The following is an 18,905-nucleotide window of genomic DNA, read 5'->3' on the forward strand; positions in this document are numbered from 1 at the left end:
TGGAAAAAACGTAACACTGGCCCATCTAGATTCAAAGCCACCAAAGTTGGATGAGGTGGAAACTTGTCCTTCCTTTTGCCCTTCTTGCCATATTTCAATGCCACTCTGGTGCACTGGCATTCCCTTCCCTAAAACAACTCTCTGTATCTTGACAGCTATGCTAACCCATGTCTTCTGGGTTCAGACAATCCAATTTATTGGCAAAAATTAATTTAAGCCAAATTAAACCCAAGACTGTTTTGAATCAAAACTAATCTCTTTTAAGTGCTGAGAACATTTTCTTGTTCATATAGTCCAGAAGCCTAGCTTTTGACTGAGTAAAGCATACTGTGCAAGCAGAGCTTTTGATTTTTAACAATAGCAGCAGCAAAATGTCCACCCTCTTATGTTTGCCTCATCTCTACGGAAATGAGAAATGTTTGAGAGCCAGTTTGGTATAGTGGTTAAGGTGCTGGCCTAGAGACCAAGAGACTGACTTCTAGGTCTGCCTTAGGTATGAAAACCAGCTGGGTGACTTTGGGCCAGTCATTCTGTCTCACCCCAACCCACCTCACAGGGTTGTTATTGTAGGGAAATAAGAAGCAGGAGTACTAAGTATGTTTGCTGCCTTGAGTTATATATAAAAAAGATGGGATAAAATAATAATAATAATAATAATAATAATAATAATAATAATAATAATACCACCCCAGTGAGGCACTACCTTGATGTGGTTGTGAGGCTTGCATGCTCCGAGGAGGATGAGAGCTATGTTAGAGGTTCAGTCATAGAGGAGCCAGATGAAGAGTATCTCTTCCATAAACAATATGGTGAGACATAATTTACAGAAACCTATACTGGATTGGTCATTGCCCGGGTCAACAAGGATCACACTAGGTGTTCTATTTCCTAGACATCTTGTGACAGGTGGGCTACAGGACTCAGGACCGTTGGCTGAGCAGCCAGGGCCAGCAGCTGTTGGACTACTGGAAGTAAATTTGTTTACCTGTCACAAATATACAAAGACTGAAAACAAAGAAATATGATCTGCTATTACAAATCAAGCCCAAGGAGAAGATATCTGAAAAGAATGCACCAGATCTGGAAAGAACAACATCCAGAATCAGAGATAACAGAACAGAGGTTAGTAGATCAACACAGATTTATAATATGAAAATATTCACAGAAGTAGAATTGGAAGAACTGCAAAGATCTACCTAGGGCAAAGAAATTGAACCCTTGCCAGAAGTAGCTAAGACTATAGAGGCAAACCAGGTGGAGTCTGCAGTAGAGGAAGCCAGCATAGCTATTGAATCGTTTTCATTCCCAAACCAGGCACCCTCTCCTCTGCCTTCTCTTCAGAAAGAACAAAGCCCTCTAACTAAAAAAACAAGAAATTGAAACAGTAACTGAGCATCTAGAACAGCACAAAAACAACAGAATAAAGTTGCCTGCATTGAAGCTTGTTACAAAGAAACAGCTAGCACAAGTATTAAAAGATGCCAATACTGTAATATCAAATATAAGCACCAGCTCACTGCAAGAAACAAACCAACTAACGTACAGCATGGCTGCAGTTATAACAATACCTTGGATGCAAAATCATCCCACAAGAAAAAAAGCCAAACAGTGCACCACCAAAATGGAAGATCAGGTTGGAAAATAAGATCAGCATGCTAAGATCGTATGCAAGCAAACTAGAACAGATGAAGGAAAAGAAGCTGAAGAACAAGAAGACCAAAGAATCAAGAAATATCACCTAGAAACAAGGAAGATAAAAGAAGCACTGGAAATAATAAAGCAGCAAATAACGGCATAACCAAAAAGATCAGCAGTTATAAAGCTTTTATTGCACGCTATAGGCAGAATCTTCAATTTCAGTCGAATCAGAAATGTTACTATCAATCCATCAATGGAGAGACTGCAATGAACCAGTCAACACTTGACCAAGAAGAAACAGTGTAGTTCTGGCCACAGCTATGGGACAACCCAAAGAAATACAACAAGAATGCAGCTTGGATAAAGGAGGTAGATAAGAATAAAAAAGAAGCTGAAATGAAAGAAGTTGTAATAACAGCAGAAATGGTGGAGAAAAGGGCAAGGAAGATCAAGAATTGTTCAGCACCAGGTGAAGATGAACTGCATGGTTTTTGGTTGAAACACCTGACTGTTCTGCATCCACTCATTGCCAAGCAGTTTAACAACATACTGCACGGATGTGAAATTGAAGATTGGTTAACATCTGGCAAAACCTACCTGATAATGAAAGATCCAACAAAAGAGGCAGCACCAGGCAACTACAGCCAATTACCTGCTTACCAACAACTTTCAGATTGCTAATTGGTCTGGTAACTTATGCAATCCAACAGCATCTAGTTGAAAACAAGCTCTTTCCATTTGAGCAGAAAGGAAACCACCTAAACAGCAAAGGAACAAAAGATCAGTTCCTAATTGACAGGATGATTTTGGAAAACTGCAAGAGAAGGAAGACCAACTTGAATGTAGCTTGGATTGATTACAAGAAACCATTCGACTCCCTGCCACATGATTGGATAATCAAGTGCCAGTAGAAACATCAGAAGCTTTGTGTAAAGATCAATGGCACAATGGAAGACACAGTTGCTGGTCAATGATGATAGACTGGGAGGTGTTAATATTGTCAGGTTCGGCCGGCACGGTGCTCAAGGAAAGCTTGCCACCGCACCGTGCTAACTTCACTACCGGCTGCTAGCTGAGGAAAAGAGGAACTGAAAGCGCAGTTGATTAATGGCCACCTGCGCCTAGCCAAACGGGAAAACCGCAGCGGAAGCTTTAACTTTACACTGAGAAGCAGTGCACGCCAACAATGAGCGGGGCCGCGGGCAGCGGAACGAGATCAACACGCAATCCAGAAGCCTCGGATTTTGCACGTGACGGGAGGAACCCAAGGGAACCAACCCACGCCGGAGGGGACTACCAATCAAGGACAATGGGACTTGGGCCGAACCTGCCATTCCAGACAATTAAGGGGGATGATTTGGGGCTGATAAGCCGCAGTGGTAACGCGATCGCGGGGCGTAAAACGTGGGAAAGGGAGAAGTATAAAGGAGCAATGTAAATGTACCAAGCCAGTCCTGGCTTTGCTTGTAACTGTTATGTTACGCACGAGTAAACCTCTTTTGTGAACCACACGTGTCACAGGAGTTTCTCTTGTCGAACGGGGCAAATCTTACAAATATCGCAAGACAAATCTTTCAAGGAGACTCACTACCACTACTGTTTGTCATTGCATTGATTCCTCTGCCAACAATACTGAACAAGTCAGGCCATGGCTATCAAACATCAAAAACATCTGCCAGGTTATCCCACCTTCTTTACATGGACAATCTGAAGCTGTATGGAAAAATACCATCTGAAAAGAATCACTGTTCAACACTGTCCGAATATACAGCCAAAATATTGCAATGGAGTTTGGACTGGATAAATGTGCCACTCTTACCATCAACAGGGGGAAAACAGTGAAAACTGAAGGAATCAAGATGCCCTATGGAAATAACATCAAAAGTCTGTATGAAGAAAATCACTACAGATACCTGGCCATCCTTCAAGCTGACGATATCAAGCACATTGAAGTCAAGAAGAAGGTTAGTAGTGAATACATCATGAGAGTGAAGAAGATCTTAAAGTCCAAACTCAGTGGAGGAAATACCATCAAGGCAATTAACACCTGGGCAGTCATTAGATACACAGCTGGAATAGTGGACTGGACACAAGCAGAACTAGAAGCCCTGGGTAGGAAGACCAGAAAAATAATGACAATGAATCACGCCCTTCATCCACATAGCAATGTTGACAGACTCTACTTACCAAGGAGTGTAGGTGGGCATGGAATGTTGCAAGTAAACCAGACAGTTGTAGAAGAAAAAAGGGCATTAGAAGAATATCTGAAGGACAGTGAAGAAGATGCACTGAAGTACACCATGAAGGGTTACCAAATACTGAAGAGACCAAACTGGCCTATAAGAAAGACCAAATGAAGACTAGAAAAAAGACATGGCAAGGCAAAGTATTACATGGCCAGTACACACACACACACACACACACACACACAAACTAGCAGGCAAAGCAGATAACAAGACCTGGCAATGGCTAAGAGCAGGGAAGTTGAAGTTGAAGAAAGAGACAGAGGGGCTAATTCTGGCTGCACAAGACCAAACCTTAAGAACAAATGCATACAAAGCCAGAATTGAGAAGACAGCAACAGACGGCAAATGCCAGCTCTGCAAAGAAGCTGAAGAAACAGTGGACCACCTAGTTAGCTGCTGCAAGGTGATCACAAAGACTGACTATAAACAATGGCATGAAAATTAGCAACAATGGTGCATTGGAATATCTGCAAGAAATACCATTTGCCTGCAAGCAAGAACTGGTGGGATCACAAAACAGAAAAGTAGTAGAAAATGAAGAAGCTAAATTGCTCTGGAACCTTACAATTCAAACAGACAAGCAACTGCCACATAACACCCCAGACTTGACTTAACTGTCTGAAGACAAAAAAGTCTGGATAGTGGACGTTGCAATATCTGGAGACAGTAGAAGAGAAGAGAAAGAACTGGAGAAATTTGCAAAATACAAAGACCTGCAAATAGAAATAGGACGACTGTGGCAAAAGAAAGCAGATAGTACCAGTAGTAATAGGCACCTTGGGTGCAATCCCAGAACATCTGAAGCACCAATTGAAGACCATTGGTATTGACAAAATCACCATCAGTCAATTGCAAAAGGCAGCTTTACTTGGAACAGCTTACATCCTGAGACAATACCTTTAACACCATCAAACAACAGTTGCCTATCCCAGGTCCTTGGGAAGGACTCGATAGTGGATAAAAATGCCAAATCCAGTCTAAATATCTGGCTAACTCTGCAAGTAACCATAATGATGATGATGATGATGATGTGTGTGTGTGTGTAGAAGGACTGCAGTCTCTTACTTCTGATATTCATCTGAGAATTATTTTATTCTAAACAATCCATCTTGCTTTTCACTTTCTTCTATTGTTATGTGCTAAATAAACAGAAATATGTGTGCAGTGTCTGTCAGCAGCTGTAGTTTATAGCATATGCCTTTTATTGTCCTATCAATCCATTCAGCTGTTGTTAAATTTTTAATAATAAAACCTGAATTCTTCATTTATAAGTTATTAAAATTTCTAAGATTCTAAATTCTAAGAAAATTTCTAAGATTCTAAATTGGACTCTATAATCCAATAAATTTACAAATACTGGTTTATTTAGTGAGTGGTCCTTTATTCACATTTTCCCTGTGCATTGTATACTGGAATGCATACTGTATTAATCATAAAGTGGTTTTTAAATGTATCTTCATGAAAAAAAATGTTGGATATTTCATGTAATTGTGCTTGTGACTTTTCCAAATTTCTGGCCTTTGAATACCTTTGTTGCTCATAGTAATAGTGTGTTTACAGTTTTTTTTTTAATGAAAGCATGTTTATATAGTTTTATTAAATAGATTTTTAACTATTTTAGACATCTTCAATGAGTTGCTGATTTATTTATCAGTACTGTATCTTAAATAGGCTTATGATCAAAAGAATATTAGACGGAGAGTTTACGATGCTCTCAATGTGTTGATGGCAATGAACATTATTTCAAAGGAGAAAAAGGAGATCAAATGGATAGGGCTTCCTACAAACTCAGCTCAAGAATGCCAAAACCTAGAGGTAAGGAATAGAAAATGTAGATTTCTGAATGTAGTAGTTTCTGTTATAAGGAGAGGATTTATATTAATTTTACTTATTTAAATTATTATTTGTATATTTTTTACATTATAGGAGTCTTATTTACAATAACTTACAAATATTCTTTAACATATTGATTGAACTATATACAGCTTCCTAAGCTAAATCAAGTCAATGTGTATGCAACTATTTGGTTACCTTTGTCTCATTTGTATTTTCTATTTAACTAGCTTGTACATAACATTCCACTACTATTCCATTTGAGATAAATTGTCCTTAGGGCAATTTTGCTGCTGTCTCTGAATTTTGCAAGATTTATTATGATTCATACTTCCTAAAGCAATTCTGTAATACAAGATACATACCCTAATTTAAGGAAGGTTCACATCAGTGAACAATTTGGAAGGGTGCCTTCAAAGTGAGCAAAGGATCTCTCCAAACCTACTGCTTGGACAGTAACATGGCTGCATCTTTTGAAAGTTTCTAGAAGCACTTTCAAAGTTTTTCCCATTCTTCAAAGCATATGTGCATGCGAAGATACTTATGGTAATTGCCACTGAAGGAAAGCCCACACCAGTCTAAATGGTTTATTCTGCCATAATGTCCATTCTTTTGTTCATTTAATTTCATTTTTGTTTTGAAGACAGAGAAGCAACAACTTTTGGAACGAATAAAGCAAAAGAGAACTCAGCTGCAAGAACTTTTGTTGCAGGTAAAATTTCCCAAAATTAAGATGTCATTTAGGTCTAAATCCATTGTGTTTAACAGTATTATGTTGTTCAGGTGTCTTTGTTATATTTAATGGAAAGGACATCAAATGTTATTGTGATTTAGTATATTACAACAGAGCATGGTGCTGTTTTGGTAATTCTCTTCGTAAATACAGTCAAATTCTGGCTGTATTACCATAAAATAGAATGAATCACAGGACTTTAGGTAGCATTTTCTAAATTAACTTATATCTACTTTGAAACATACTGTTGCTGCAACTTTAACTTGCCTAACCCAGTTATTTCCTCAGCATTTAGTAATGCTATCATTGGGCTAATTCATCATGAATTACAGGTACACAGAATTCAGAACTGAATTGGTAAAGATGCTTCAGACAAACTTGGGCACCTTTGCTGCACCTTTTGGCAGCTCCTTAAAGATATTGTATCTTTTTCTGAACTTGCATGGTGGTAGAAGGAGAAGGCGGAAAATACAGAAGGCACTGTGTGAGCCCTGAAAAAAGGCACAGCTTCTTTAAGGATCTGACAAAAGGTACAGCAAGGGTATTCCTGCCAGATCTGAAGCAACTTTGCCCTCTTTGGATCTAAATAAGGCATAGCCTCTACTCATAACCATGAACCAAAGTTTCTCAACATTTGCAGATCCATGACCCTAAATAAAGAATTTATGTGGATAACCCACACAAATAATTTCACTGAGGTTAAGGTTGGGCAGGAAATAAATATATCACATTTAATGATTAACTTTTAATCTCTAGGTCAAATATTTATTATTTATAAGATTTATAAGGCCACCCAACTCAACCAGTGGACTCATAAAAACAAATATATCAAAGAAAAAAACCCACATAACAATAAACAATACAATATATAAAAACCAAATATAAAACGGCAACCAAGCACATAACAAAACAAGGACGAGGGGACTCCCACTCAACTGGCCCCTAATGCCTGGGGGAAGAGCCAGGTCTTAATGGCTTTCCTAAAGGTGAGAAGAGTTGAGACATATGGTATATTGGGGAAGATTGTTCCAGAGAGCAAGGGCAACCACAGAAAAGGCACGCTCCTAGGTCCCATAAGAAGACAAGATTTAAAAGAAGGAACCTGAAGCATCCCCACCCTGTGGGAGTATGTGGGGTAGGCAGATGTTGTTGGGAGAAGGCAGTCCCTCAAGCACCCAGTCCTATGCCATGTAGGGCTTTAAAGGTAATGACCAGCACCTTGAATCATACCTAGAAGCCTATTGGGAGCCAGTGCAGCTTGCAGAATAGCAGTGTTACATGGCATAACGAGATGTACCCATAACTACATGCACACGCATGCTGCCGCATTCTGGACTAATTGAAGCTTCTGGATGGTTTTCAAGGGAAGCCCCATGTACAGCACATCTCAGTAATCCAGTCGGGGTGACCAAGACGTGAGTGACTATTACCATATAATGATAGTACCTTGCAACTTTATAAAATAAAACTGTTTCACTGGAAATAAAGAATAAAACAATGAAATGTAAAGCATATTTTTACTGGGAAGCAAAAACTTGCTTTGTTTTGTGTAATTCCTGAAATTTGGGTTTTGAGAGAGCCACTTTCATGTTTTGTTCCACACTTACTTTGGACTGATGTGTGCACTTTACAGCAGCAATTTTAGAAAATTCTGACTGTCCTGTCAGCAGGAGTAAGTACTGGCAACAATCCAACTTTGCATAACTTGCAATTTGAAAACCCCTGCCCTAAGCCATAAAGGTGGCTTATAAACAAGCACTCCCATTTTTACCTTTACCTGTATACAAGTGAGTATACGCTAGCCAAATTAGTGTAATCTGTGAATGCAGGGCTTTCTCTCCCTGAAAGATATGAATAATAAAGCCATGATTTGTTTTTAGTGTTTCAGTGGCTAGACACCCAGGCTTTTTCCAGTTAGATGAAGCAAGAATTCCATGTCCATGTGTCCTATTAAACTTGGATAGCCAAACCACAGGTAACCCATTAGTCACTTTTAAACAGAGCTAGTAGGTTCATAAAGATGTTTGACACTAAATTAATTGTATGGCTTAGCATGATGTACACACATTTAAAAAGGCAGAGTCAATTTCTGTATAATTCAACTGTTTTCATTTCTTTCTACAGCAAATTGCTTTCAAAAACTTGGTTCAAAGAAATCGACAGAATGAACAACAGACTCAAAGCTCACCATCTGTGAATTCCACACTAGCACTGCCTCTTCTAGTAATAAACACACACAAAGAAACAATTATAGATTGCAGCATTTCTTCTGACAAGTGAGTGTGAGATGGGAGCTTTTTCTGAAGAACTGTACCAAATATGACCCTTTACATTTACTACTAGATTAATCTTATAGGATATGTTTAAACTGCAAATTCCTTAGATTTTTGTGCTGCACGGAGGAGTGTTGCACTGAAGTAAGATATACCGTATTTATCGGCCTATAACACACACAGGAGTATAACACACACCTTAATTTTAAGAAGGAAGTTTGAGTAAAAAAACTTAAATTTAAAATAAATGACTTGGAAGCAAAATAAAGGAAGCTCTGAACTTTTTGTTTAATATTTATACCACTTATAAGGTAAATACGTAATATGAAAGAAAAAGCCCCTCTTTGAAGGAAGAAAACTGGCGCTCCCCATCGCTCACATGAGTGCCTGAGCTCCGCAGAGCAGGAGGTGAATGTGGTGCCACTCCCCATCTCCCATGAGCGAAAACCGGCGCTCCCCAGCGCTCACGCAATGGGAAAACACGCAAGTGCTGGGGAGCACTGGTTTTCATTCGCGTGAGATGGGCAGCGCTGGTTTTCTCTTGTGCGAGCGCTGGGGAGCACCGGTTTTCGCTCGCTCGCCCGCCTCTCACCTCTGGAGCTGCCCTGGTTACAGCCCTGGCTCAAATGAAGGCTCCATTCTCCCAGCCCTGCCGCTTGAGTATTGGCATATAACACGCAGCTAGGATTCCAGCCCCAACTTTTAAGGTGTGGTATACACCGATAAATATGGTAATTGAAAGACATTACCATGCATATCTAACTTTAGCTATAGATGTTGCTGTTCAGCAGACTGAGTATGTTGTATTATGATTGAAGCTTTAAATAATTCTATTTATTTCTTTTAGTGGTAGTAGTAGTAATAATTTTATTTAGGGTATACACTTACAGCTAGATGCAGTACAGTTAAATCAAAATTATATGCAATTTAATCCAACATGACAATAATACAATATAATAATCAGTGTAAGATATTTCCTAATACAATATAATAAGGTGAACAATTCCTAGTTCTACCTCAACTTTAATATAAATCCACAGTAAATAAAGAGCAAGAAGATTTTTCTAGCATCTGTACTAGTATCTATAAAAGCTCTGATTTGGAGAATAAAAGTTTCTCTACAAATTGACATGAGTGTTCACATTTTATAACTTTATTTTATTTATTGTACTGCTTTTATAACCCACCCAACTCAAAAGGCTCTGGGCAGGATGAAAGTTAAAACTATAAGTAGATTAAATCAAAATAATAAAATATATCAAAATTATATACAAAAAAAGCAACAGTAATAATCAGCAATAGTAGATCAATAAAACTTAGCTATGGTTGAAACTGGTGAAACAAAATTGTCTTTAAGTATCATCCTAAAACCATGAGGGAGAGAGTTTTATGGACCTCTTCAGACGTCCAAAGTGTGGCTGCCATCACAGCAAAGGCCTGTCATCTTATCCACATCTCTCTCTCTCTCTTCAGAGAGACACTCTTAACAAGCCGTCCCAAGATGTTATTTAATTAGTTGAGGATTTAGTTGACTACTGGCTTTGAAATGAATCCACATACAACACTAGATGATTGAAATCCTTGGTCAGTGCAGTAGATGCCTGAATTTGCTCTGCCATATATATGATTGTCAATTAAAGCCGTGATGCTGTTTGCTATGGCAGTATATTTTGAGTCAATTAATTTATCAATTTTCAGGTTTCTACGGAAATATGATGGCTTTTAATTAATGTTTTTGCATTTCTACTGCATTGAAATATGGCAAGCAGGTATAAAATATCACAAACTTTAATGACCATATTGAATACAAAGCATGAAAGTTTTGCCATTACTAAACTGTATGTCACAATGATATATGTCTATTGTATTCTATGCAGCAATTCTGTATGTATCTTCAGGGACCTTATCATTGTTTGTACCACTCAACAAGGGTTGAGATTTATTAATTTATGTGAAATAATATTTTCTATTGGAAGATAATCAAAATTTTGAATTTAAGTTTGTCCATGTAGAATTTTCCATTTTAGATATCACTGACTACATCTGCATAATGTCATCTGCAATTTAGTATACATGGCTGACTAGAATAATAGATCTTCTAAAACAATCTACTGATATAATTGAACTCCTGCTCATTTGCATCTTCCACTATAATTGTATTTTGAAAATATGGGGAGACTTGAACAGAAAACTACTTTGTGCTGAGTCAGGAGAAAATAGTTTCTTTTCTCAATTTCTGGTATGTTCTAGTCCAATAGAAGGTTAGCAAATGATCTTACTTCTTTGCTAAGTAAAGTAATCAAGTAAAGATTTGAAGGAACTCAAAATCAGCAACAAATTCTTGCCACTATTGAGTGCCTCTCAACTTGCCACAATGTTGGTCCTTCTCCAGCAGCCTAGAAGGCTGGGGTTACTCTTGTATGTTTGGCTAGTATGTTTTTGGGATTGATGAGAAATTTCCTTCATCCAAAATATATTCCAGCCTAATGTGAATAAGTGTCCCCACTCTTCCAAAGAACTGCAGGGCTCTTTATTGATGAATGGTATTTTGGCTACTAAGATCAGCCACCAATAAGATGTTAAATGCCAAAATCAGCCCAATGTTATGGGCTGTTTCAGATACTGGGTTGTTTTTACAAAATTAATATTATTTTGATAAACTACAGATAATGTGCCTAGTCATTAATTGGAAGCTTGACTGTATATTATGTTGGTTTGATTTGTTGCCTTTCAAAGAAGTTTTTGTAACCTCTCTGCAAAAGAATATGTGTAGTTTTCCCCTAATGGAATTATATCCTGGGTTTAGGATTTACAACTTGTAGAATCCATCTCTATTATCTTAAGGACATCTTCCTTAATGTGATTATTTTTGCTCCATCATTTTATTTTCTTCTTTGTATGAAAATAGTTTGGTAACATTCCCAGTATGTTTTAACACTTTTCAGTGTTTGTTATACTGTGTTTACATCAAATTAAATCTAAAAGCAAAAGAAAACTGGAAAAGCTAGAGCATAGTCATCTTCAATTATACTAAAAATATAGTAATGTTTTATAGTGTTGTAATATTTTAATAAAGTGCTAATAAAAATACTTTTTCAAGAACAGATTTTCTTAAAGCAATTAAGAACTATCAATCCTAAATGCTGTTTTCATCACGAAGATGAAAGGAGGAGGGAATATATTGTATTTTGCTGCTGACATTTAAATCCCTTGGATTTAGTTCAAGAAAAGTTCTGGCCTAACCAAGATTTTTTTTTTTTTTGCTCAATTTCAAACTTGTTTAATGAGGGAGAAAAGCTTATAAACTCCTATTGCCTTGTATGAAAAATGTGTTTTAATTGGAAAGTAGCATTTGAACCTGCTGAGATGGCAGTTGCACAAATGCATGCATAGCTTTTGCTGAACCTAGTTATGTTTTAAATACATCTTTGAGTTATGAAGTAACCAAGTGAATGTAATTGTATTTGAATACCTATTAACATTTATTTTAGAAAATGCAGTTAAACTTCTGTAGGAAGTAACCTCTACCACTTTTTCTCTCTTACAGATTTGAATACCTTTTCAATTTTGATGATGCTTTTGAAATCCATGATGATACTGAAGTATTGAAACGAATGGGAATGTCACTTGGCCTAGAGGCAGGCAAATGCTCATCAGAAGACTTAAAAACTGCTAAATCACTAGTGCCAAAAGCTTTAGAAAACTATGTTACAGGTAAGATAACATTTTTGTGCATTTGCAGATTAAATACAAAGCCTCATGTTAGAGCAATATTTCTAATGATGTCAGATTGCATGAGGATGGAAGTATTGAGTGATTTATAAAAACTGGCAGATTATATAACTAATTGGTACTTTGAATTTTCTGAAATTGGAGACTTAGAACTCATAAACCATGATATTTAAATTGGCTATTATTCCAAATGCCCTCATCAGTAATTCTTCCTGTCATCCTGCTAATTAGGAAGAGGGATCTGTCTGCATATTTTAACAGTTCCGTGAAAAATCTATACAGCTTGTCAGAGAGTTTGCTGCAATTCTTTATTCAAAATCCTATATGATGATTAGTTTTGGAATCTAACGTACCAATTGTGGAAAGAACCAGGAAACTAGAGATAGTAGATAATCCTCATTGCAAAAACTCTCTGGTAAGAATCTAGTTTCATGTAACCGAAGCAGACAAACATTTTACCATGCCTGCTCAATAGAAACTTTTATAACATGTTATAAAAAAGTTAAGCTAAAAAACACTTTTGCTGCTAAATATATAGATACAGTCATATTTAACAAATAAAAGAGGGTATATGAAAAAGTTGTTTGATTCTGACTCTCCTCAAAGAGATAGAAAAAAGGGTGTGGCATGTGAATAAGAGAGATGTGGAGAAATCTGGTCTCAGCTGAGCTATTGAAGTTACACTTTTTGTAACTTCAATATATCTCCATCCATATCCCACCTTTATGTCAGTATTTTCTCTGCCTTTCCAGATTCTAGAACACCATGTTGAAATAAAATACTGAATTTATGCAACATGATATCCAACTGCAATAGTTCAGTTATCCTTATTTCTAAATACAAAGAGTTAAATCTTAATCTTTGTAAGATTTTAAGAGTTGTGCTATTATTTTTCTACCATTCCAATGTTTAATTAAAAGTATGCTTTTGGCTAGTTTCAGTAATTGATGAGATATAATAGAATAAAACTTGACAGTCCCATATCTAATTTTACACAAATTAGAAAAATTGAGTTTATATTGTGTGTTTTATGCTTTCAATGGGAAATATGATATAATTCCTTCCCATAGTGTAGCAAATGTCATACATATTTTGCATTTGGAGGAGAGATAAGTACCATAAATCTAGCTTCAAAGATTGACAGAGCATGCTTCTTAACTGTAACATAAAGTAAAAGCTGAGTTGTTTTTTTTTCAGGATTTCAGACATATAGATTGGTGAATTGAGGAGGGGGAATATGAACAGAAAAATAATCTGTTTTTGTATTTGTACTCCATAACTTACATACAGCATGTTGGATTGTAATTTACTCTGTTATTTCTTTTAGATATGTCTACAGGGATGTATTGGCTGAACCAGGAACTAGTGTTAAATTCTGTTAAATCAGGTTCCACCTTGATGACAACTGGGGACACTGTGTCTATAACAACTATTTTTAAGTCAAGGTAAAATACATATATTGCATATGGACAGTGCATGATGGTCATTTTTTCCTTAGTTCATAAGTTGATGTGATTATAAATCATTTGAAAATTCTGTCTTTAAATCTAGTAATGCCTTAATCACACATGCCATATGGATTCAGTCCTTTTTGCTGAGAGGTGATGAACATGCATGCGTGAATCAAGCTGGTCATGATAGAGTTTAGTGGGATGTAATTTTTTGATATTTATAAGCTATAAAATGGAGAACACTGTTCCCTAATAAGCTGATTCTTTTGTTTTTTAATAGTGAAAATTCAGAACTATGTCTGGATGCTGAAGCAGCCTTAGCAGCAGGACAGTTGTGGCCCTCAAGCAGCCAACAGTCCGGTGGTACAACACTATGCTACTCACAATCATGTGGTGAAACCTTTTGTTCCTTCAATGAGAAGGGGGATGAATATAACTCATCTTCATCTGAATAAAGATATGCCATCTATATGAAATCCTGCCCTTATACATTATTCATATGAGCTTATGTTCTTTATGTAGTTTTCTTTCACATTTACCTCTTCAATTGTGTTAAAGTTTAGAAAAGATGCATCTAATATCTAATAGAGATTGGAAACTGTAATTGTGTACAGAAGGTGTACCAATACGAAGCAAACAAAGAATATGATAAGTGATTAACCTGTGTATATAAGATACAGTGTGGAAGCTTCCTAATAGACAAATGAACTTTTTAGAACACTTATTGTCATTGAGGCACGTGGCATACAGGTATGTCACCTTCCCAGTATACTCAGCCCATATCTGTACAGAAGATTGAAAAGAAAAAATGAAGGTCTTATACACTTTAATCAGATCACTTATTTATTCTTGTGTTTGGCTTAGTACTCATATTGTTTGCAGGTTTAACACCTAAGTATATGTATTTTACTCTAGTCTTTGTGAAGGTGTCTGTTTGGGAAAGGACAAAATAGTGCAAATATTTAAAAAACTACAGATCTGCTCGAAGTATTAAAAAAAATAAAGTTGGGGAATGATACATTTCCACAACTTTAAAAATCTGTTCTCAACTTTAAAAACATTTAACAATAAAGCCATAACAGTATGTCATTGTAAATTGTGTAGAGCTAATCAGAAAACAAATTCTGATTTCTTCAGAGTAACAATACAGATGGGAATATGTCATTACTCATGACAGTGAACTATAAGTTAATGACAATTTTAAAAAATACAAGCCATTTTAGCTGAAAGCATTGTGCTTTGTATCAAGGGTAATGAAAGAAATATTTTGTGCTGGGGTATTACATAACAGTTTTGTTCTACAGTGACTTCTGCTTTATAGAAGAACAGCAACTGCTATGTCTCAGCAGGTGTCAAGAATTGCCTCTGAAACTAAGCAGGGCTGGGTATAGTTAACTATTGATGAGAGACCATCAAAGGTTTCCAGAGCGGTAGGCTACGCTGGGAAGTTTTTAAAACCCCCAGAAGACAACTGTGGTAACTACTTTTGCACACTTTGTGCCCTCCCTGCCAAAAAATGCATAGCTATGTTAACATGTCACCAGGAGTCCAGATTGACTTCAGGATTTCTTTTAGGTCCAAGCATAAAGTATTAAATAGCAAAATCTATTTAATTGAAGTTCTATGTCAGAATGCTATCCAATGAGACAAAGAGTAGTGAAATTTTAAAATGTTGCATATGGCCCAGTAGCATGCTGCACTGTACTCCTTTAAAAAGAACAGTACAGGTTGTCTGTCCTTCATCATAATTCATATTGCAAATGATTTTGACCCAGGAATTCGCTATCATGAAGTATAGAAAATAACCTAAACGAATAACCTGTACAAAATCTGGGGTATAGCTAAGGGTAGATCCCTGAACTTTATCGTAGAACTTGTTTTTAATTCTTAGTTGGAAATGAATCAAAGTTTTTGTTCATAATCTCCCCATACTTTGCAAAAAGAAAACAAAACTACAAAAGGCACTGTAGCTAAAATGCAAATTTATTACACAATCTTAGGAAGTGTGAGCTAGGGGGCCAATGTTCTGATACTCAATTTTAGTTTTTAACGAACACATGATACAACTTTAGAACTGAGCTTTTTGAAGTATCACTTTATGTTAGGCTTGCTGCTTTTATGGTTCAGGGGGAAATAATTCCTATACATATTACCTTTTACATACATTTTACATGCATAAAATTCCAAATCCATTACGTTTTCATGCTTTAATTTTTTGGCAGGTATTTACCCTTTTGCATGCTGTTGGTTGTGGTAGAGCAAGGTGCAAAGTCAGGTAGGGCAGAAGAATCCTGGCTCAATTGTCTATTTATCGTACTTGCCTGAGGTCCCAGGCAATTATCTTCACATACTTTTAGGCACGTATGCATACCAATATAGACTAAAAATGTATAAATTAATGTAATTCTGTAACGGGCAGTAGGAATAACTTTGAGGAACAGGAGGAAGAGCTGCAACCAAGACAACAGTCAGATAAAAGAAATTTGAGGCTAAGACAGAAATGTAATTTGAGAAAGCATCTCAGACTTCACCCTCCCTAATTCTCATGAAGATGGAGGGAAGGAAGGAGGTAGGAAGCATATTTAGACTCTGTTACTGTAACTTTACAATAAAAGTAGTGTAAGCGTTCATAACTTTGGTTTTCTAGTGGTCTACCTCGAAGGGCTGACAAATTCTCAGATGTATTTTGTACCCATTCCTCATTCTTTGTTTTTTCTGCATCAAAGTTAGTTGCTCTATTAATCAAATGCAAAAGAAAGGTTTTGCACAATTAGGGCTTAGTCCATTATTTTCCTAGTATAGCATTTGTGTGCATAGGGTTCTTTAGAAAACATAGCAAAACCCATTTTTTTCCTCTGCTTGCCTTAGAATGGTTCTAAGGTGGTACGAGGAATAAGCAGCCTCCTGCCCTTAATGTGGCAGGACTAAAGAAGACATCCCATTCTCTATAGCAGTGTTCCAGTAGAAACTCCAGAGCAGTGTTTCTCCACCTTGGCAACTTGAAGTTGTGTGGACTTCCAGTCCCAGAATTCCCCAGCCAGCATCTAGAGGAAGGCACTGCACTCAGAGTAGGACTGAGTTGAGCATTAAATTTAATTGGCAATGGTGATTGGGAAAAAGAAAACATAACTTAGACAAAGAAACAGTCTATATGGCATTGATGCTAAGAAGACCTTGACCATGATTTGGGATATATTCATTTTGTACTTTTTATTGGTAGGGGAAATGGTCACACATTGCTGGAGAAGTTTACTTACTTTATTTTTAAAAGTTTATAAATATGGAATAGTCAAGGTAAAATGAATGTTCACAAAATATTTCCTATCTGTGTTTTCATCAATTTTGGAATTTTACCCTGTGAGCCTAGACATTATAAACAATTCTGAAATATTCTTTACAGTGCTTATAAGCTGCAGCTATTATCTGATATATTTTTCTGTTTGTTTGTTTATGACGTACTTGGAATGAGTTTTATCTTTTGACAAAAATGCCTTAATTCAAATTTAATCTTGCCACCAAAAATTTTCATGCAAACTTAGCACCATAACTAATATAACTGAGATTTAAAAGCATAACACGTTAAACCTGGGAAAAAAGAAGGATTATAATCTGTTCTGCATAATAAATTGCCACTATTTTATGTTCTATATGGATGATGTCCGATAGAGAGTATCTATTGTTTTCCTCTCAGCTTTTTAAAATCAGCTTTACTGGTGGGATTTCTCCCAGTTAACTGTGTACATGTTTCTCATTCTTTAAAACTTTGGCAACATGGAAAATAGCAGTGATTCAAGAGGCCAGCTCCTAGGCAAAGGAAACAGTGACAAACATGTTATCACCTCAAGAATGTAGTGTTGAAGTATGTAAAAAGATCCAGCACATTGTGATGAGCTGTGTTTGTGTCTTGCGAATTAGTTTGCAGAAGACTTAATACTCTATAACATAACTACCAGCTGCTTATACTTGCCCTATTGCTATTCTTTTGTAGAGAAACTGCTTGTTAATAATGTCATTTTTATTGCCACATAATATGTTCAGTTTATGTGACTAGTTAAAGTGAAGGATTTGGTGCGTTTGATTACTTTAATACCTGGCAAGAGTGATAGAAAGAAAAGCACTTCAATTTTGAAATCCTTGCTAGTAGAAGTATGTGTCTGATCCAAGAAGAAAATGTTACTTTGTGGTATGGTGCCTTTTATAAATAAATATCTATTATTTTTTATGGAAAATTTATATAAAAATATATTTCTGTATATTTCAAGTGATTGCTATTTTATTAAAAGGTGAAATGGAGCGTGCAGAACAGGGCATGTATTTGCATTTGACTGAAGTGAAAAGCATGCATATTCTGAAGAAAAATAATATCCAGCTGCTTGTGACTTGAAAAGTAAAACTGAACTGTAGAGCAGAATAAAATAATTTAAAGACAACTGGGGTTGCTCTTGTTTTCAAGCAAAACACCGTGGCAGAAGAAAGCTGCCAAAGGTTAGTGTTTGTTGCATGTGTTCTCCATCTCAGAAAATAATCTTACAAAGTAAACTACAGGGGAAATGGGGTCAAGCCAAATTGATATTTTCAAAACAAATATAAAGCTAAATTATTTTCAACACTTCATAGGTTCTTGCACGCCACGAAGTTGATTGTAGTTCTTCATTATAATATGGTTCCTCTCCTCATTCCATTTTACATATTGCTTGTAATTCAAATATAATAAAACAGGGTATTTTATTATATTTGGATCCAATCCTATTAATGTTTACTTGAAATCAAGTCCCGCTGAGATTAGTGAGAAGTGCTCAGAAGTGTGTTTGTGATTGCAGCCAAAATCATTTTAACAGATAACTATAACGTGGTTGAGAGCAATAAATACATCATGCAAAAGTGAAGTGCTCCAAGGATGGATAAAATATGCCATAAAAAAATGTTTGGATCATATGCTCAAACATTCAGAATTAATAGCACATTTAACCCCACCTACAAATTCTTTTTGTTTGTTCCC

At 36.4% G+C, this 18,905-nt stretch overlaps 1 protein-coding gene across 9 annotated transcripts in view; it reads left to right on the top strand.

Annotated features, from left to right (window-relative positions):
* TFDP2 (transcription factor Dp-2) overlaps positions 1-18,336 on the top strand; it is a 55,509-nt gene extending 37,173 nt beyond the window's left edge. For 7 of the 9 annotated variants that reach the window (XM_088131797.1, XM_088131798.1, XM_088131803.1 and 4 more), the window contains 6 exons: positions 5,556-5,699; positions 6,361-6,429; positions 8,575-8,726; positions 12,271-12,437; positions 13,783-13,900; positions 14,187-18,336. In XM_088131797.1, coding sequence (XP_087987923.1) covers positions 5,556-5,699; positions 6,361-6,429; positions 8,575-8,726; positions 12,271-12,437; positions 13,783-13,900; positions 14,187-14,361 — 825 coding nt within the window. In that variant the 3' untranslated portion in view covers positions 14,362-18,336. The remainder of the gene's footprint in view (positions 1-5,555; positions 5,700-6,360; positions 6,430-8,574; positions 8,727-12,270; positions 12,438-13,782; positions 13,901-14,186) is intronic. The other 2 variants (XM_088131802.1, XM_088131804.1) reach the window with 1 other exon arrangement.
* Positions 18,337-18,905: the final 569 nt, after the last annotated feature.

This window comes from Python bivittatus, unplaced genomic scaffold (genome assembly GCF_059951505.1).
Source record: "Python bivittatus isolate LINGU-HERP-01145 unplaced genomic scaffold, Pbiv_v1 ctg000980_np1212, whole genome shotgun sequence".
In the NCBI taxonomy this organism is placed as follows: domain Eukaryota; kingdom Metazoa; phylum Chordata; class Lepidosauria; order Squamata; family Pythonidae; genus Python; species Python bivittatus.